Source organism: Tursiops truncatus, chromosome 14 (assembly GCF_011762595.2).
Source record: "Tursiops truncatus isolate mTurTru1 chromosome 14, mTurTru1.mat.Y, whole genome shotgun sequence".
NCBI lineage: Eukaryota > Metazoa > Chordata > Mammalia > Artiodactyla > Delphinidae > Tursiops > Tursiops truncatus.
The window spans coordinates 53450656-53471354 of record NC_047047.1 but is presented as its reverse complement, the minus strand read 5'-3'; the positions used below and the strand labels follow the sequence as shown (position 1 = coordinate 53471354).

Here is a 20699-nt window from a genome sequence, read left to right as displayed (position 1 = left end):
CGCCTGACCCTCCCTGGGGCGGCTTCAGCCAAGGAGCCAGAGGCAGACAGTCCCGCCTGCCCCTCACCTGGCCCTGGAGCCCCTCCTCAGGCCTTCCCCGTGGCGGGCCTGGGGTTTGGCCGTGGATGCCATTATCTGATGTACCTTTAGCCAGAGTGTGTCTGCGTGTTATCTCGGCAGCGGGCAGAGCACACAGCCCGTGTTTGTGGCAGGGCTGGCCAGAGAGGAATGCTGGGAGCCAGACCAGAGGTTGCCTAGCTCTGGGAGACAGAGAACATTGGCCCTGGCCGGCAGTGGTTAAGTCCAAAGGAAGCTGCAGAGACAGGCGCAGACACCACTGGGCCCCATGGCTGAGGAGGCCCCACAGGAGACAGGGCTGGGGGACAGGGCTGCTCCCCAGGATGACTCGGTGAGTGATGGGGAGTCACCACAGTCCTGGTGGGAGGGGGCACATTGGACCTTTCTCTCCCTCAGGAACTTTTGGTCCTAAGTCACCAGCAGGACCACAAGCAGAGCGAGGACGTGACAGCAGGACTCCACTTCCTGGGCATCAGAGGGCTGAGGGGAGCGGACTCAGGGGCCAGGGGTTGGTGGGGGGCCTCTGAGGTCCCTTCCTGTCCTAAGACGTGCTCCTACAGGGAAATGATGTTCTTGTTTGCGACCTGAGCCGATCTGGCTTCTTTCCAAATGAGACTCCATCACGGAAATGTGCTCGCACCTCGCGGGGATGTTGCAGTGTCTCCTCTGTCCGTGTGGCTGTCAAGTTCAGAGCCTCAGTGGCAGCAAACTGATGAGACAGGATGGCAGAGGACTCTGTGGGAACATCAGAATTTATGCTCCAAATACAGCAGGCGGTCGTAAGATCCCGGAGAGAGCTGGAAGGAATACACGACGCGAGGGGGCCAAGAGGTACAGGGTCTCCGCCGTCATTTTACATGAGAAATGTTTGCCTGAAAAATGGCCTTTGACTGAAATCAGGATGTGGGCGGGGTTTGAAGCAAGAAGTGAAATCAGAAGACAGAAAGGAAGCAGATGCCCACCTTCCACGCCCACCTCATGCCACTGTCCCATCTGTCTTCTCTGGCTGTGGGTGGGCTGAGGGGTGGGGACAGAAAGACATGAAGGGCCACAGGCCACCTGGACTGGCCTTGAGTGGCTAGGACCTGACTTCAGCCAGGGCTCGGGAACCCACCACTCCCAGTCAGCTCTGCAGACACAGCAGGTGACCAGCTGTGCTCTGGGAACACCCCCCGGGGCCGACCCTGCTGGGAAAGGATTCCTAGGAGCCGTGGCTACAGTGCTTGCTCTCAGCCTGAACAGGAGACAAAGTCCCCCGTGGCTTTGGGGACACTTTCTAGAAGGTCTGACAATTCAGCCACCACCGCTTGGGATGCAAAGAACTGCCCGAATCTGACATCCAGGAATGTGTGCGGGCCCTACCATTTCCAACTGCCTTTTCTCCACTCCCGTTATTCAAGGTGCCAAGCGACAGTTTGCCCCTAACATTTATGGAGCCTGGAATAAGAGGCTGAGGGCTATGTACCCTATGTCTAGATATTTAAAAGTTACCAGTCAAGTTAAAAGCTATTAAATAAAATAGTTTTTATCCCCTTAGCTTGACATACCTTCTTCACAATGTGCAAGGCCAGGTGTAAATTGAAAAATTCTAGGATTTGTGGCTTCCAGCCCAAGCCACAGCCTGTCTCCCTTATCTGCCCACACCCAACGCCACACATGACCACACACACACCCCTACGTGGTCACCCCATCCTGCCCACCCACATTCCATCCATACCCTCCACAAACAAATGCCCCTCTGGCCTGGGGTGCCCAGGAGGATAGGCCTGAGACGAAGTTCATGCAGCCCTGGGAGTGGGCTTGTGGCCACCTGCGCAGGGAATTCTGGGGTCGCAGGTACGTAGAATGGCAGGCGCCCTCGGCCCATAGGCTCTTCAGTCTGTGGGCAAAAGCCCGGCCAGAAGAGGACAAGAGGGACTGAGGCCTGTGTGTGGAGTCCTCAGCATGACACTACGTTTCCAGGGCACGGGTTCCTCATCTCAGAGCAAGGAACTTGGGTTCTGCGCTCCCCGAGTTTCCTTCTCTATGCTCCTGACTCAGGAATCTGATCAGAAGTTAATACAAGGAGAAATTACAATGTAGCCCAGCAGCAGCCGAGCTGGTTACCTACAAATAAACCTGCTTTTGCTTTTTTGGGTGTCACCTGTCAGAAATTCAAGTGATGTTCTGACAGTCATACTGATTAAGATGTCAGCTGAACAGATATTTAAGCATTTGAAAAATACAGAGAGTTTGTCAAAACCTCAGGAAGCCTCTAACAAATCCTTCCTGGGAGCCAAGGAAAATATTTCAAAATGGAACAGAGGTGGTCCCCAGCCTAGCCACGAATTCTCTTCTTCTGAAAGTTGAGCGTTCTACGCAGCTCTGGATAGCACAGGCCCTTGCTGGTGGCCGGGGCCCCTGGCTGGCCTGCGCCTGCCGACTTAGCCCAGGAGCAGGGAGCATGCACCTCTCTCCTTTCTTTCATCTGTCTTCCCATCTGACACCTCTTTCCCCAGGGCCCCAGCATCCTCCACCTCCTCCAAGCTCCCACCTGGAGAGTAGAAGCCTCTAGGCTTAAGGTCACCACCACACACTGCTCCAGACTCCAAAGTGTCCAGCCCTCCTTTCTCAGCAGCACCTCTACCTCCAAATCTAACCTGGGGAGATTCTGGCCCAGCTGTTTGTTGCAGAAGCAAATTCTGAGCTAATTCATACCTTCTACAATTGACTAATGTTCCTCCTGCAGATATTTACCTTTTAAGAACAAACAAGCAGGATGCATGTTAGCCCAAATGAGTCTCTCAGCAATGGACAGACTTTCTGATGGTTTAACCAAATACAATAGGAAAACTAGGCAGTGGGAATGCCCGTTGTGCAGGTGGTGACTGAGGGGCAGGGCTGCAGGGCTGACCCGCCGGAATCCAGAGCTACCCATGACCTCCCCACCAGCTTCATTCTCCATCTCTGAGGGCGTGACCCTCTCGCCTCCTGCAGCTGGGGGTCGAGGTGAGAGCGGAACTCTGGACTTCTCCTCAAGGACACACTCTCTCAACTTGACAACATATTTTGAAATATTTCAGACAAAGCAGTTTAAAGAATGGTGAACTAGGGCTTCCCTGGTGGCGCAGTGGTTGAGAGTCCACCTGCCGATGCAGGGGACGCGGGCTCGTGCCCCGGTCTGAGAAGATCCCATGCCGCGGAGCGGCTGGACCCATGAGCCATGGCCGCTGAGCCTGCGCGTCCGGAGCCTGTGCTCCGCAACGGGAGAGGCCACAACAGTGAGAGGCCCATGTACCGCCAAAAAACAAAAACAAAAACAAGAATGGTGAACTCCCATACCCATCACAAATTACCAATAGCTTTGAAGCCCATCCACTCCCCCTACCCACCGTGGACCCTTCCCTCCTGTAACCCTTCCTATACCCCAAAGACAGTCCTTCTGCTGACTTAGCTGTTGATCTTTCCTATGTTTTTCTATATAATATAGGATCTTTACTGTACTAGTTTAAACATTAAACAAAGTAAGGAGCTATGGTCTGCTGTTTCCACACTCTCCCAGAACTCTGGGGGCTCCTCACAGTGAGCCTGCAGCAGACTGTCCCCCGGATTTACTTCCCTCCACTTCCATTGGTCTCAATGTCCTTTTTAAGGACCTTTTACCTCCAACATTGCAGGGATGCTTTGACAAAGACTGCTGGATGTTATTTTCACAGAAGTCACAAGCCATGTTGTTGCCACATAAGGCACACGGACGCTGTGGAGACAGTGAAAATATAGCCTGATTGGGTGCTCAAGGTCAGCCTGCCTCTACGTCTGCCTGTCTTGCTCATCCTCATCACCTGTCTCATCCACTGAAATCTAAGCTTCTCAAAGACTGTTCTTTTCACAGTCACACCCCAAACTCAAGACTAAAGCATGATGTGGGCCCCCATAAGTATTTGTTGGATGCTTGATTGATTGATTGAAGGAACACATCAGTGGGGGAATGGCAGCTCTGAGGGGAGATCGGAATCAACAGGAACTTATCAACAGGAACTTATTAATGAATGTGTACTTTCCCCTGCACTGCTGCAATGAAAGAAAAATTGAATATGTTAAAAAAAAATAACAGAAATCTTATGAGGCAGGTTCTTCCTTGCTTGGGCCTCAGTGATTTAAATGATTGAATTGATAAAACAGAAGGAACTCAGATCTGCAGATGGTTAATATCATTCGAAGTTATCAGCTGATACCATGAAGCATTGATTTGTTTGATGTACATTCAAATAAAGCAGCACTCCAAAAACAGCAACAAGATGGTGATGAGGAGGAGGATGACAACGATGGTGATGACAGGGACTTCCTCTAAAATCTCCCAACAGCATTTTGAAGAGCTTTGTTGTGAAAAATTGTTACCAAGATAAGATGCAACTCCTCTAATGGTAGTGTCTTCACAAGTACCGAGCACTAGCTTGTTGACAGCGGTCTTCCTCTCACATGCTGGGTATGGAAAGTCTGTTTGGCATCAGGAGATACTAAGCCAGATGCAGGGAAGAGAGAGTTAAAGGCCAGCCCCCAGCCCAGGTCTTCTCTGAGCACAGAGGCTCACGAAGCTCTCTCCAGTCCAGGGTCTGGGTCTCTTCCAAGAGAGATCTGCGTTCAGCTTCCAGCAGCCTGCGGTTGAGCTTCTCTGGGGCCAGAGGCTGTGCTGGAGGGAAGCCCCAAAGCTCTCTCTGCAGGGAAGCGGAGCCCTGCCCTCATGGATGCTCCTGTTTTCTCAGAGCCCTTGGGTTCCTCCTGCAAATCCATCTCTTGTCCACTCGGGATCTCACCCACGCTAGCTCCTGCTCTCACCTCTCTGGGTCTCCTCTCTCTGTTTTCTCCTATGTCCTCCTCCTTCTGAAGGAGCCCCTCACCTGTCATGTCTCCCGGCAGGGCCTCCAGGACAGCGTGTTCTCCTCTGAAAGTGACAACAGCCTGTACTTCACCTACAGTGGCCAGTCCAATACCTTGGAGGTCCGAGATCTCAGCTACCAGGTAGAGGCACACCTGAGTGCAGGTGGGAGGAGCAGGCAGGGAGGGCCAAACAATTCCCCAAGTGGAAGGGAAGGGTGAACCCAGCTGGGGGCCCTCTGCCCTAAGGACGGAGTCCAGGCCACAGTGATACCTCACGTTTTGGCTGCAAGCACCACGGAGACGTCCGTCAACTACACATATTGGAGCTGGGGGTTGACAGACATGAAAAAGACAATGAGACCTTTGTTAAAACATAAAGCCAACCATGTGAGCCCGTGGGGGAAAATCTCTAAAACTCATTTTTAACTTTATATTTTGAAATAATTTTAGACTTTTGAAAAAGTTGCAAAAACAGTGCAGAGTTCCCATATACACTTTGCCCACCCTCCCCTAATTTTAACGTCTTGCTTACCCATAGCACAGTGATCAAAACTAAGAAATTAACCATGATATAATACGATTAACCAAACTACAGACTTTATTCAGATCTCATCAGTTTTACATACATATATACACATGTGTGTGTGTGTGTGTATATATTTTTTCTTTTTGTAAAATGTACTTCCCTGGAGCTAATAAAATATCAGAGTGCAAGGACTGCTGCCCTTTCAGAGGCTGTCAGGAATCTCCTGGTCAGATTCTAGGACCCCTATTTCCCATGCCTCCCCAGGGCCAGATACGAGGTGGCCCAGGCAGAACATGCTGAGACCTGGGATGGTAAACCTCAGAGGCCCAAGTCTGGCTTCCTGGGGAAGTGAGTTAGAACAAGCTGACAAGCCCCACCATAACCTTTCTCTGCTCTGCCACTTACTAGCTGTGTGAACTTGAGCAAGCTACTTCACTGCTCTGAGCCTCATCTGTAAACAGGGATTATAACAGTACATACGTTATAGTAGGTTTGCAATGAGGACTGAATGATAATGGATATAATAAGCAGATGAATACAATGCCTTGCACACAGTAAATGCCCGGTAAGTTATTAGTAAATTACTATTAAATAAAAACATTGTTTTGCTCCACGTTGTGTTTTTTTTTATGTTGTGTATTTTTTTTTTAGGCTGCATTGGGTCTTTGTTGCTGCACGCAGGCTTTCTCTAGTTGCGGCGAGCAGGGGCTACTCTTTGTTGTGGTGCGCGGGCTTCTCACTGCGGTGGCTTTTCTTGTTGCAGCGCATGGGCTCTAGGTGTGCGGGCTTCCGTAGTTGTGGCTTGCGGGCTCTAGAATGCAGGCTCAGTAGTTGTGGCTCACGGGCTTTGCTGCTCTGGGCGGCATGTGGGATCTTCCCAGACCAGGGATCGAACCCATGTCCCCTGCATTGGCAGGAGGATTCTTAACCACTGGGCCACCAAGGAAGTCCCTCCATGTTTGTATTTATTTCTGTTCTGCTATTACACATGCTTCCCAAGTCTTCTCTTCAGACTTGGAAATGGCAGCTTCAGGTTCTCAGCATGGTGGGGTCCACCTCCATGTTTGGTAGAACCTGAGTGGGGGACCCCTCAGTCCTGTTGTGTATCAGCAGGAGGATGTCTCCTGGAGGGAGCTGAACAGAAGTGAAGCTCTCTGAGGAACCTTTTCATGTCTCCCCACAGGTGGACATAGCCTCCCAGGTGCCTTGGTTTAAGCAGCTGTCTCACTTCAGGATGCCCTGGACATCTCACAAGGACTCTTGTGAGCTAGGCATTCAGAATCTGAGCTTCAAAGTGAGGAGTGGACAGATGCTGGCCGTCATAGGGAGCTCAGGTACCAATAAGGGCAAATAGCTGGGCAATGGGTTCTCTCTCTCCTGGGATGCAGAGTGGTCCCTCAAACAAACAGATGCTCTTTACAGAACACTTTGCTGACCAGTAGAATAATATAGCAGAGTGATAAGAGCACAAGTTCTGGGTCTGACAGCTGGGTTCAAATCTCAGCTCCTCCATTTACTTGCTCTCAGGCAGTCACTGCCCTTATGAATCATGAGTGGGCCTCTTACAGCTACAGTCAGAGTTTTGGTCCTTCATTAATATCAAGGTAAGGCCTTTCCAAAAGCATCATGCAGCTTTGGAACTGAATATTCTTTCCAGGGTACTCCTCCACCACAGGAAGCACTCATTGATTGCTCCCCCTGAATCAGATTCCTGTTTTGGTCAAACAGTGGGTAGGCACAGCCTCTGCCACAATTCACTTCTCAGATACCCCAAGTCTTAGCTCAACCTTCAACCATCTGCAAAGATCCAGATTTTTGGAGTGCTTCAAAAAGTCACTTCTGGGCTTCCCTGGTGGCGCAGTGGTTGAGAGTCTGCCTGCCGATGCAGGGGACACGGGTTCGTGCCCCGGTCCGGGAAGATCCCACATGCCGCGGAGCAGCTAGGCCCATGAGCCATGGCCGCTGAGCCTGCGCATCCGGAGCCTGTGCTCCGCAACGGGAGAGGCCACAACAGTGAGAGGCCTGCGTACCGCAAAAAAAAAAAAAAAAAAAAAAGTCACTTCTGCAGGCCAAACTTAAAAGTGTAGAATGCCAGAACTGGAAGGGGGCTTGGAGAACAGAGTTCTTTCCCTTGCACTGTATTCTACCTTTCTTTCTCCTGACCAGCCTGGAAGCATCTTTAGAGGAGGGTTTTCAAACTACCTAGTTCTCAATATTGCTAGAGTATCTTCCTGCCCCATACCACTCCCCCTTCATCTGACAGATGAGAAGACCAAAGTTTAGAAAAGAGGAATGATGTCTAAGGACATACATTTAATGCAGAGCAAGAACTAGAACTCTGGTTTCCTGGTTCTCAGATGATGAAACAAATTCAACTGATTAAATTTTAAAGATCTTACTGACTTTATTCAACGAGTCATGAATTGGGCAGCAATCCAACTAGCAGACAGAAAGTAGCACTGGAGAGCTGTACAAAATGAAAGACTTTTATAGGCAGAAGGAGGGAGGACAAGGAAGTTATTCTAGCAAAGGGCTGATTGTTTTAGGCAAGGTCACCTTCCTTTGGGGGACAGTAGGGGTCCATCAGTGCTTACCAGGTAATGTCAGATGGGCTGGTTTAAGATTCCACTCCCGGGAGAGATTGAAACTGTAATTAAGTTAGGTATTAAGTCTCAGTCCGGTGGTGTGGGGCTTAGGACAAATGACTCCATTTGGGGTTTGCTGTTTCTTTCTTTCTTTCTTTTTAAACACAGATCAAGGCATTTCTCCCTTACACAGTGTTAGAGGGAGCACTTTATACCTTTCAATTAATCATTTCCAGAAGTAGAGATTACCCAACTTTTTGACCATTTTAGTCTTTAGTCTTCTGATGCGGAAAAGTTCTGTTTATTGTCTAACCGAAGATCAAATGCGACGATGTGTGCAAATGCACTTTGTAACCGAAACAACTCCCACAGATCAAGTCCCGCCAACTTCTGGTCCTGCCCCTGCAATTCGGATCTAAACGAGAAAAATGTGGAAACTTCACAGGCCAATTTTGGTTTTGTCTGTAACACCTGGTGGCTTTTCTGGTTATACCTGCTTTTTCTCATGAACTGAGAGTCGAGGGGGCATACGGGCCTTACTAGGCACTTCCACAAAGCTGAGAGTCATGATTGTTAATCCTGGCCACACACAGTCCTGCAGCTGTTAGCAACCCTGATTTGCGGCTGAAGAAAAGGGCAGTGGGGAGAGGCCAAGCAGGAATCACACTGAGCATCTCCAGAACTTTCGACTCTAGGCTCAGTGTGGTTTAGCTGCAGGTTTACTTGGCTGAAATTATTTAAATGATTTCTTAGAAAGGTTTACCAATTATACCACCTGTGATCAATACTCCGCGCACCAAAATTATAACAGTAAAGTGAAATTAATTAAAACAGCCCCCCAGGCATTTTAGCTTCTTCTATAGAATCAGCAGTAGTGCCAAAGGCGAATTAATTTACTGATTTGGAGATTCCAGCCATTTTATAAGGGTCTTGAATGCCTGTGGGTGTTTTCTCCTGGTTCACGGAGGATCTCCCCAAATATACTTGGCAACCTCCCCTGGAAAGGCTGCCCACACCTCCCACGGTTTTGTTTAGGAAATGTAGTCACCCTGCTCCCTGACTGGGAATCCTAAGGTCCCTGTAAATGTTAGCAAAGTCCCCTGCGCTCCCAGAGCCTGGACCCTATGATGTCCGAGGCTGAGCCAGGAGCAGGGCCAGAGCCCTCCCCTCTGGTTTCTCTCCTGGCTATTTTGTGCCACCTAAGTTCTCAGGGACCTTGAATGAGGTACACCCAGGAGGCAGCGTACAGGTCCCCTTCCACCCTGAGAACCTCCAGTAGGTAAGCAGCCGGATCACCGGGAAGGCCTCTGGAACTTTGTTTGTTGCACTGGGGGCAGGGGGCTGCCTGCGGAAGGCCTGGACTTGTGGTAAGGAAGCGCTGTTACACTGTGTATTGGAGTTTTCCCTGTTTAAAACTACTTGAAAAATTCGCCCTCCAAAAGGAGTTTGCAATAAGGAAACCAAAACCCCACCTGGGGGAATTGGACTGCGCTATTCCCAGCACCTTTGCAAGAAGGCCTTCTCAGAGCCTGAACCCTATCTGCATTTACAGTTCAAATGGCTGCCAGAGAAAGAGTCTCGTGGAATCTCATGGAAGCTGATCCAATCTGACACTTACTTCTCCAAATTGATAGCAATCACTATGTCATTCAGAAGTGGATGGTGTTAATTTGCGTGTCATGGATCCTTTTTTTTTAAGAGTGGAAGGTACTACTGAGAAAAATGAGTGCAGAGGGTGTAGAGAAATTCAGAACCCATAGGCACACTGTACTGTCGTTTTAAAATCATTTCCACATTTATTACTTCTCTGTTTTTCTCCCTTTCTGAAAATACGTTCCAATTTTGCATTTTTAAAAGACACCCTATTAATTCTCCAAAATTAGTTCTTCCCACAATGCCAGCTTCTGAGCCAAATGATGTTTGAATGATGAAATGTTGCCGGCATGTTTGCCAGGCAAAAATAGTTAAGCTTCACAGTGCAATTAACACCAGCCTTGCTTGGAGGAGGGGGCGGGCATCGCTCCAGGCATAGGCAGTCATGCGGCAACTAAGACTCTAGCCTTCTGTCACGCAGCCACAGGCCGACGTGGCCTGAACACCCCGCACCCCCCAGAATGTTCAAGTTGGCTGCCCTAGGCAGGTCTGAGAGCTGTGCCACCTTCCCTGAGGGCTGGTTACATCTGCAAGGACAGAGCAGTCTGGAGAGCGCACAGGCGGCAGTGGCTTCCAGGCTGGCCCCCACAGAAGCTCCGCTCTCAGGGATACTTCTGGTGGCTTCTCAGGCTGTGGGAGAGCCTCTTTGCTGGATGTGATCACCGGGCGAGGCCACGGCGGCAAGATTAAGTCAGGCCAAATCTGGATCAACGGGCAGCGCAGCACGCCCCAGCTGGTCAGGAAGTGCGTGGCCCACGTGCGACAGCACGATCAGCTGCTCCCCAACTTGACCGTCCGCGAGACCCTGGCTTTTGTTGCCCAGCTGCGCCTGCCCAGAGACTTCTCCCAGGCCCAGCGTGACAAAAGGGTAACTAACAGACCCCAGTGACCCCCAAGGAGCCAAAACACCCTTCCCCTCCCCGTCCCTCACTTCCTGCCTCAGGGTCCGGCCACAGGTCAAGTTTGAGCGACCCAGCTCACCATCTGTCCGTCCGAAACGTCCACCGTGCGCTCAGCCCTGCCCCTCCATCCCCCGTTTTCCTTGAAAGTCCCATCTCAGCCCCAAATGTGTGATGAATATTTGCTCACTTGTTTTCCGGTTCTCCGTGCGGGCAGAAAGCCGGGGCATGGCCACGTTCCCAGTAAGTGGTGCTGTGCTCGGCACGTGGGAGCTGCTCTGGATGTGTGGAAAGAATCAGGGAACAAACGTTGAATCGGGGAAATGAAGGCTGGCGCCGTAAACCCAGGCGTCTTTCCACTGTGGGTCGCCACAGGCCAGGCCGCGAGCAGGCCGGTGCAGCCCTCCTAAACCCGCAGGCCCCTGCCTCCCAGGTGGATGACGTGATCGCGGAGCTGCGGCTGCGCCAATGCGCCAACACGCTCATGGGTAACTCCTACGTGCGGGGCGTGTCCGGGGGCGAGCGGCGCAGAGTCAGTATCGCAGTGCAGCTGCTGTGGAACCCAGGTGAGGCAGGAAGGGCCTGCACCGCCCGCCTGGCTTAATCCGGTCCAGCCGGAGCCCTGCCCCTTAACCAGGCTTCTCTTTGTTGGGAAGGAATCCTCATCCTGGACGAACCCACCTCTGGGCTCGACAGCTTCACGGCCCACAACCTGGTGAAAACCCTGTCCAGGCTGGCCAAAGGCAACAGGCTGGTGCTCCTCTCCATCCACCAGCCTCGCTCCGACATCTTCAGGCTGTTTGATTTGGTCCTCCTGATGACGTCTGGGACCACCATCTACTTGGGGGCAGCCGAGCACATGGTCCAGTATTTCACGGCAGCCGGCCACCCCTGTCCCCGCTACAGCAACCCTGCCGACTACTATGGTGAGCCAGCCAGGCCAGAGGCAAGGAACAGGGCTCCCCTACACCCCGAACCCTGCCAGGAGAGAAACTCTCAGAAGCTTCAGGAGAACAGGACCGAGCATGGAGATGGGGGGCAGATGGGGTGTATTACAGGCTTCAGCTTGCCAAGCATCAAATGCTAGGAATGGGGGCCTGAAGAAAGCAGCTTCTGACATAGCCACCCTTGTGTGCATGACAGATAAGAACCTTCGGAGAGCTCCAAACCGGAGGAGATATAATCCAAGAGAGTTTGGATCCATTTCTGGAACTGTGGTCTTCATTCAGATTCTGTAGGGAAACAGGATATTAGAGGTCGGAAACCACCAGGAAATCTTAAAGCCGTGCCCTGGTTCCCCCACAAAGGCAGGGAGCCCAGAGGCTCTGGGTGGTGGAGGGGGACCCAGGACCCAGGCCAGCTCAGGGCTTTTTGGTGGTCTTGGCCAATGAATCTCTAGGTATGAAAATTGCGGTCAGCACCAGAGATGCCTTTCTGCTTGGGGTCCTGAGGCCTCAGCATATGGCCCTCAATTCTTGTGGGGACAGTTGCCTTTCCAGGTGCCCACCCTGAAAGCAGGTGCCTGGATCCTGAGTGCTGAGGAATGCTGTGGCTGCCGGACAGGCTGCGTGGTTGTACCAGGGCTGGGGAAGCAGCAGCTGGGGCTTGTCCCAAACATAGGTCACCTGGAGCCCAGCCTTCCTCCCAGGATGGCCTGGTGTAGCAAGGGCCTCCCCAGTAAACATGATGACAAGGACCAGCTCCTTGAGGGCAGACACTGTGCCCACAGGTGCCAAGCACCAGAGGGTGTCCCTTTGACCCTCACAGCCCTGCCAGGCCACGGTCATCTTCGTCCTTATAGATGAGAAAACTGGAGTCCTTATAATCAGGCGGCAGAACTGGGCCTCCCACCTCCCAGCCCAGCCCCTCCCAGACTCCAGGCCCTGCTGCCCACACCTTCCTCCCGGCATCTACCCTCCAACTCTCCCCTAGGAGGACAGGCCACTCTCTCTGGCCCACCAGCCCTCGCCCTCTGCACTCACTGCCACTGTGTGAACTCACCTAGAGGTCACCCTCCCTCCCTGTGCCCACGTGCCAGTTTGGCTTCCTGCCAGTGTGTCATCCTCTGGCCGGTCACCCCCAGATAAGGGGGTAGAGGGCACCTGCCAGCCTGGCCTTTGGGAACAATATGCTGTAGCCCTAGAGAGAAGTTACCAGAAGTCAGGTGCCCAGATCTGAAAAAACAAATTTTCTTTTTCTTAATTTTATATTATTATCATTTTTGGGTGGCGGGGGGAGCTCTTGCCCACAAACCCTGGGGCAGATAGCCCTCACGGATCCGGGCCCCACGGTCTGGCAGAGAATCTGGCGTTTGAAGCTAGGGCCCCACACACTGAAGGGACCTTTCATGGTTTACAAGGCCTCTCCGAGACGTTATCCCGCCTTGAGATGTGTCATGAAAATGGGAGGAGGGAAGGGGCAGAGAGGTTAAGAGGGATCCCCTGACCAAGGGAGGGATGGAGGGAGGAGAGGCCTAGGAAGGCCCTGGCTGTGACTGGCGGGTGTGCCCTTCTGGCATTTCAGGGGCCCCGGGAGAGGAGGGCTGTGGTCTGGGGCTACCAGGTGCTACCAGCGGGGGTGACATGGAGGTGCGTGCGGCCCAGCCTGTTCTCCAGCTGGTCGTGCTGGCTCCCTCCTCCCGGGGCACTGAGAATTACACTTAATATTTGGCCAGACCCTGGCACCCTCCAGCCAAAACATTCTTCCCTTTTGGGCAGGCTGCTTGGGAAGCCAAAATGACTAATTTGCATTGAGAACTAGAGCTGCTGGGAGCCAGACTGCTGAGCCTCCCCGTGGCCAGCCCGCCTTCTCCCCATGGTGGGCACGCCCGGGAGGCTGAGTCCTCATCACAAGCTTCTTGGACGGCTGGAGTTAGAGCCAGGGCATAACTGTGCTGTGGCCTTGGGCTCCAAAAGCCCAAAGCCTCCTTCTCTGTCCTGGGGATGTCCCCATAATAAGCCTGCTTGGTGGGACCAGTGCCAGTGTTCACTGGCCCTTCTCCCGAGGAAGGCTCTCTGTAGACATCGGGGACAGTCCTGGGCAGCTCTCTGCCTCTCTCTGCTCTGACCGTCACTTCATGGTCCACTCTCAGAAGGTGGGGATCATGTCCCGGGGGCCCCGGGGGCTGACCAGTGTCATGGGCTGTGAGCACCTGCGGGGCCCGGGTCGCCCTCTGCTTACAGTGGACTTGACCAGCATCGACAGGCGAAGCCAAGAGCAGGAAGTGGCCACCAGGGAGAAGGCTCAGTCCCTTGCAGCCTTGTTTCAAGAAAGAATACGTGGCTTCGATGACTTTCTGTGGACAGTGGAGTCAAGGGAGCAGGGTGTGGGCACTTACGTGCAGAGGTAAGGCAGCCAGGTGGCCCTGCGTGAAGAGCGCCCTGCAAAAGGTGGCCGCCCCCAAGCCCCCATGACACTCTCTGTCTCCTGACAGCCCAGCTTCCCCGAGGGACACCAACCCCTTACAGCCTCCCACTAAGCTGCCTGGCCCCCTACAGCAGTTTGACACGCTGATCCGGTAATTGCCATTTCATCACACACACACACACACACACACACACACTCCCCAAAAGTCTTTGTTGTATCAAATTAAGCCCTTTGGATCTAAAGTGAATTTGAAAGAGGAATTTGAATTTGAAGAGGCAGAATCATTTGAAAAAAACCAGCACCAGCCCTCCATGTGCTACAGAGCATTCCTCTTACTTTGATTATTTAAACAAAATCAAAATTTCCTTGATAGCCAGATGCTCGTAGAAATCACCCAGAATGACTATGAAAAATTCAGTTGACACAGGAGACTCTCAAGTAGAAAGGGAAGGTTCCTTGATCCACCGGCCCTCAGAGAAAACCAGACCTGAGTGTTTGGTGTGAGTCTAAGATGTTTCCATGCACATAACCATTTTAATACATAAATGGGATCACACGTGTTGTTCCGTAACCTTTTTTCCCCCCCGCCTTAGAATAGCGCCTCTGCCTCTCATCTGGTTAGGTCTTCCTCAGGGTTTCCAAATCTAGCCGTAATTCATTTACCCATTAAGTCCATATTGATGGTCAGATTACCTTCAGTCATTTGCTATTACAAGTAACTCTATGACAGACATCCTTGTACATACACCTTTACGCTCTTGATTGGTTATTTCCTCGGGATAACTCTTTAAATAAAATAGCAAGGTGATACAGTGGTGATAAAAGTCACAATCATTGACTGAGTACCTACTGTGAGACAGATGCGTTCATCGATTTTCTCGTTTGATCCCTCACAGTAACTGTGAGGTGGGCACTGCCCTCCCCACTGTACAGAGGAGAAAAATGAGCCTTACGGAGATTCAAGGACATTGCCAAGGTCACAGTGCTGGTGCCTATTGTCCCTTGGCACATCTTTATTCTGTTTTTTAAGTCGTCAGATTTCCAATGACTTCCGAGACCTGCCAGCCCTCCTCATCCACGGGGCAGAGGCCTGCTTGATGTCCCTGATCATCGGGTTCCTCTACTATGGCCATGGAGCCGTCAAGCTCTCCTTCATGGACACGGTGGCTGTCTTGTTCATGATCGGAGCTCTCGTCCCTTTCAACGTGATCCTGGATGTCATTGCCAAATGTGAGTGTGGCCTGCTCTCCATGACTCACACGTGGAGCAGCGTCAGCCATGCAATGAGCTGGTCCAGGGCCGGCCTGAATGCCTCTGAGCTCCTGGAGAAGACGGGTTTACTGAATAATTTCACCCTGACTGTGAAATAAAAGATGATGGTTGTTTTTCAAGTTCGAACATTAGTATTAGTATGCAAATGAGAACAAATTACCAAGGAGTCTGAGGCATTCCTGTCCTGGCAGGAGTTATACTGACAGCAATGCAGAACTCACAGAATTACAAACATCTAAATTAGGATCTAAAATTGCCTGTTTTTTAAAAAAAATACATGACATTGAGGCAGTAAAACTATTTTTAATTGTACTAAGAGAGACTCAGAAACAGAGACACTGTAAATTAATTTCACTTTTTCATTCTCCTTTTCTCCCCTTTCTAGGTCACTCAGAGAGGGCGCTGCTTTACTATGAACTAGAAGATGGGCTGTACACTGCGGAGCCGTATTTCTTTGCCAAGGTGACTGGTCAGGCCTGAGAGTGAGTGGCCACCCTGGGTAGGAGGAGGAGCAGAAAAAGCTGCTCCACGTTGTACAGAAGTTACAGGGAAGCGTTTTGCTGAACTGTGGGGCCATGCATCATCTGTGGTTACAAATGCCACGTTGCTCTGGGGAGTTTCAGAGACTTGATATTGTTTAAACATTTACTACAAGGCCAGGACTATGGACCAGGAATGACGTTTTTCTGGTCCTCAGAAACCTAACAAAGAAGAGGTGGGAAACACCTAGCATACTTCACCTCTCCAGTCTCACCATGTCCCTGGGAAGTGGGTCAAGCAGGTGTGACTGTCCTCATTTCAAGGAAGCAGAGGCTCAGAGAGGTTATGTGGCTGTCTCAAGGCCACACAGCTATCAGGTCTGGGCAGGCAGGGTGGGGACTTGAAACCAGGTCTTAGGAGCTCTGAACTGCGCCAGAGGGAGCACATGACATCTGCAGGGGGAAGCCAGCAGTGAGCTCATGCTTGAGAGTCCCACACACCCACGCCCACCAGCCCTCCGTGCTGCAACCCCGATCAAACCACCAGGAGGGAAGGTTGGTGTCACTGGGGGCTGCTACTTTTGAACATTTAAAGAACAGTAGCAGATGAAGGCATTGGCTCCACATCCTTGCAAGGTCTGTCCTTCGCAGATCCTAGGGGAGCTTCCCGAGCACTGTATCTACATCATCATCTATGGGATGCCTACCTACTGGCTGGCCAACCTGCGCCCGGGCCCCGAGCCCTTCCTGCTGCACTTCCTGCTGGTGTGGCTGGTGGTCTTCTGCTGCAGAACCATGGCCATGGCCACCGCCGCCCTGTTCCCCACCTTCCACATGTCCTCCTTCTTCGGCAACGCTCTCTACAACTCCTTCTACCTCACTGGGGGCTTCATGATAAGCTTGGACAACCTGTGGACAGGTGAGGCCTGCTCCCCTCACCTGGTCAAGCTTCTTGAGGCCTTCTGTGGCTGGATTGGCCTGCTTTCCCCTGGAGATGAGAGCTCAACCCTTAGGTCCGACTTCTGGGAGCAGGTGCCAAGGGAGTGGCTCCACACAGGGGGAGTGGGGCGTGGTGCAGATGACACCTTCTCATACAGCCCGGCTGACACCCAGGGCCCACCCTTGACTCTCCCTCACCCTCCACGTCACCAGTGAGCCAAGTCAGTTCTGCCTCCTGTGTCTTTCTGAAGTGTCCTCTTGCCTTACCCCCCAACCCTGGCCCCATCAGCCCATCGTGAGCCACTGTGATAGGCCGGTATCTGTGACCCTGGTTCCTCCATGTCCCCTCTCAACCCTCATCCATGCAGCGCGAGCTTCCTAAGGTGCAGATCCAGCCACTGCTTTCCCCGAGTGTTCCTGGGGCTGCTCATTCCCTGCTGCCTCCCCCAGCTCTTCTGAAGCCCCCAGGACACTCCATGCTCTCACGATGGAGCCTGTGCATCCCTTCTCTATAGGAATGCCACCCGCTCCCATCCACAGGCCTTTCCTGTCCTGTGCGATCAGGGTTCCTTCCTCCTCCTCCTCCCTGAACCGTGATGCCTCCGCAGGGTCAGGGTGCAGACTCAGTAATCTCTGGCTTGAGGCTGCTGAGTCTCCCCAGTCCGTAAGCTGTGTGAAGCTGAGCACATGCTGGACACCTGACACCTGACACTCTCTGGGGTTATTATGGGTCAAACGTGCGGTGATCCTGCAGCCACTAGGTCCCTCTGCCCCAGTCCATGTCCCGAGCTTCCCCTCTGCCCGTTCACCCTTTTGTTCTCACCCCCACCCCTCCTTGCTCCCTCAGGGGACTTGCTGTCCTTGGGTCAGAGCCACCATGGCCACTCTCCAGGCTTACTTCCCAGGGAGCAGATGATTAGACTGTGTGAGTAATGTGACTCTCACCGCCTCCAGTGCCCGCGTGGATTTCCAAGATGTCCTTCCTCCGATGGTGTTTTGAAGGGCTGATGCAGATCCAGTTTGGTGGGCACACGTATCACCTGGCAGCTGGCAACATCACCATCCCTATCCCGGGAGACATGGTAAGGAGCCAAGGCTTTGGACGCTAAAGAGATGGCAGCCATCTGAGCATGTTCTTAATGAGCTCACTGATGTCTCTTGTCCCCAGATCCTCAATGCCATGGGCCTGGGCTCATACCCTCTCTACGCCATCTACCTCTTCATCATAGGCATCAGTGGTGGCTTCATGGTCCTGTACTATATGTCCTTAAAGTTCATCAAACAGAAGTCAAGTCAGGACTGGTGATTCACGCCCAGACTCCTGCCCGCCGGTGGGGGACTCGAGAAGGCCCTTCCACTGCACTTTCTCCCAAGGAGACCCTTCCCAGGCACAAAGAGGACCGTGAGAACACAAAGCTCAGCTACATCCTGTCCACAGTGCTGCAGTGGCACAGGCTGGCCACAGGATGGCAGTAGAATAAAGACAGTCGAAAGATATTTCTGATCGCCGGCCAGAGCTTGCGATTTACTGGGAATGTGAAAACCATACTTGGGGACACCTACAGTGTCGCTAATTTATTTCCTTTTGATATGTATTTGCATAGGCAACTAATACAAGACAGGAGCAAATTAGGTATGAATCGAGTAGTTAGGCTATGCGGAAACAACAACATAATAGTTAGTGGAATATTTGGCTTCATCTTCCAGGGTCCTCAAACTCTGTTGAGCCATTCTCAGTATAGAAAAGGACCTAAAACATACCAGCGAGGTACCATCCCTTCTTTCTGGGTGAGGTAATGGGCTCCAAAAGCCAAACTGAACAATTAAATATTTACTGAGCAATTGCTCCACACCAGGTTCAGGGCAAAACACTTTATTTATTTGGATCACGTCATTAATTTCTCTGTTAAAACAACCCTTTGTGGTGGACAGTATCCTGTTTTATAGATGAAGAAAGAGAGGCACAGAGTAATTGTCTGCTAAGTAAGGTCACAGGGCTACTATGTGGTGGAGTCATGTGGGGTCAGAAAAGCCTTCGAGGCCTTTAGGAGTTAGTGGGCAGAAGGCAAGTCTGAGCCACTGTGAGGCTTGGAAGCCAAGGAAGGCTCCAGAAGATGAAGAGGTTTATAGACACTGTGCCAGCTCAGCCAGGACTCTTACAGTTGCATCTCACTGGCCCTGGCTGAGTCTCAGAACCAACCTGGAACCTTCCACAGTGGCTCAGTATGGGATGGAGCAGGCCCAGGTCACATGCTTCATGCCTGAGCCTTGAGGACAAGCTGACCCAAAACAGGTGCACAGAAAGCAGGCAGGGAATGATCCCCAAAGGAAAACCAGAGTCTGGAACCAAAAGAAGGGGGAAGGTGGATGTTTAAGAGGCAAAGAGTGAATGTCCTCCATGGGTTTCCTAGGCCCTTGCTACTTTGAGTGCGGTCGCTGGGCCAGCAGCATGGGTGTCGCCTGGGAGCTAGTTAGACTGACAGAATCTCAGGCCCCACTGAGACCCGCTGAATCAGAATCTGCATTTTAAAAAGATCCCCAGGAGATTTGAATATACATTCAGACTTGAAGAGCAGTGCTAGCACACTTCCCTTATACAATACAACCATCAAACTTGGGATATTCATGTAGTGAAACTGTAACACTGCACGTGTGTCACTTTTATATCGCCACCATCCAAAGGGCAGACATCATTCAAGACTCACTTACTTTGGCTATTTTGGCTATTGTGAGTCTTGAATGATGTCTGCCCTTTGGATGGTGGTGATGTAAAAGTGACACATGTGCAGTGTTACAGTGCCAAAGCAATCTTGAAAAAGAAAAACAGAGCTGGAGGAATCAGGCTCCCTGACTTCAAACTATACTACAAAGCTACAGTAATCAAGACAGTATAGTACTGGCACAAAAACAGAAATATAGATCAATGGTTCAGGATAGAAAGCCCAGAGATAAACGCACACATATATAGTCACCTAATTTATGACAAAGGAGGCAAGAACATACAATGGAAAAAAAACAGCCTCTTCAGTAAGTGGTGCTGGGAAAACTGGACAACTACATGTAAAAGAATGAAATTAGAACACTTCCTAACAGCATACACAAAAATAAACTCCAAATGGATGAAAGACCTAAATGTAAGATCGGACACTGTAAAACTCTTAGAGGAAAACATAGGAAAAACACTCTTTGACATAAACCACAGCAAGATCTTTTTTGACCCACCTCCTAGAGTAATGAAAATAAAAACAAAAATAAACAAATGGGACCTAATGAAGTAAAAGCTTTTGCACAGCAAAGGAAACCATAAATGAGACAAAAAGACAACCCTCAGAATGGGAGAAAATATTTGCAAATGAAACAACAGAGAAAGCATTAATCTCCAAAATATACAAACAGCTCATGGAGCTCAATATCAAAAAAATAAACAACCCAGTTAAAAAATGGGCTGAAGACCTAAATAGACATCTCACCAAAGAAGACATACAGATGGCCAAGAAGCACATGGAAAGATGCTCAACATCATGAATTCTTAGAGAAATGCAAATCAAAACTACAGTGAGGGGGGCTTCCCTGGTGGCACAGTGGTTGAGAGTCCGCCTGCCAATGCAGGGGACGCGGGTTTGTGCCCTGGTCCGGGAGGATCCCGCGTGCCGCGGAGCTGTTGGGCCCGTAAGCCATGGCCGCTGAGCCTGCGCGTCCGGAGCCTGTGTTCCGCAGCGGGAGATGCCGCGACGGTGAGAGGCCCGCGTACCACACACACACACACACAAAAACTACAGTGAGGTATCACCTCACACCAGTCAGAATGGCCACCATCAAAAAATCTACAAACACACACCTGGAGAGGGTGTGGAGAAAAGGGAACCCTTTTGCACTGTTGGTGGGAATGTAAATTGATACAGCCACTATGGAGAACAGTATGGAAGTTCCTTAAAAAACTAAAAATGGAACTACCATATGATCCAGCAATCCCACTACTGGGCGTATACCCTGAGAAAACCATAATTCAAAAAGAGACATGTACCACAATGTTCATTGCAACACT

The 20699-nt window shown here is 51.2% G+C and overlaps 1 protein-coding gene across 1 annotated transcript; it reads left to right on the top strand.

Moving 5' to 3' along the window:
- Positions 1-346: 346 nt before the first annotated feature.
- ABCG8 (ATP binding cassette subfamily G member 8) lies at positions 347-18203 on the top strand. Its single transcript, XM_019942544.3, has 13 exons — positions 347-409; positions 4975-5076; positions 6645-6795; positions 10329-10567; positions 11032-11164; positions 11255-11524; positions 13781-13943; positions 14032-14115; positions 14995-15194; positions 15622-15698; positions 16367-16634; positions 17609-17736; positions 17823-18203. Exons 1-13 carry the CDS (start codon positions 347-349, stop codon positions 17958-17960), a joined length of 2016 nt encoding a protein of 671 aa, XP_019798103.1. The 3' UTR covers positions 17961-18203.
- Positions 18204-20699: the final 2496 nt, after the last annotated feature.

Coding starts and splice junctions, on each gene's coding strand:
- ABCG8 (XM_019942544.3), top strand. CDS start 347: ATGGCTGAGGAGGCCCCACAGGAGACAGGGCTGGGGGACAGGGCTGCT. Junction 5,077..6,644: donor TCCGAGATCTCAGCTACCAG/GTAGAGGCACAC, acceptor GTCTCCCCACAG/GTGGACATAGCCTCCCAGGT. Junction 14,116..14,994: donor CAGTTTGACACGCTGATCCG/GTAATTGCCATT, acceptor CTGTTTTTTAAG/TCGTCAGATTTCCAATGACT.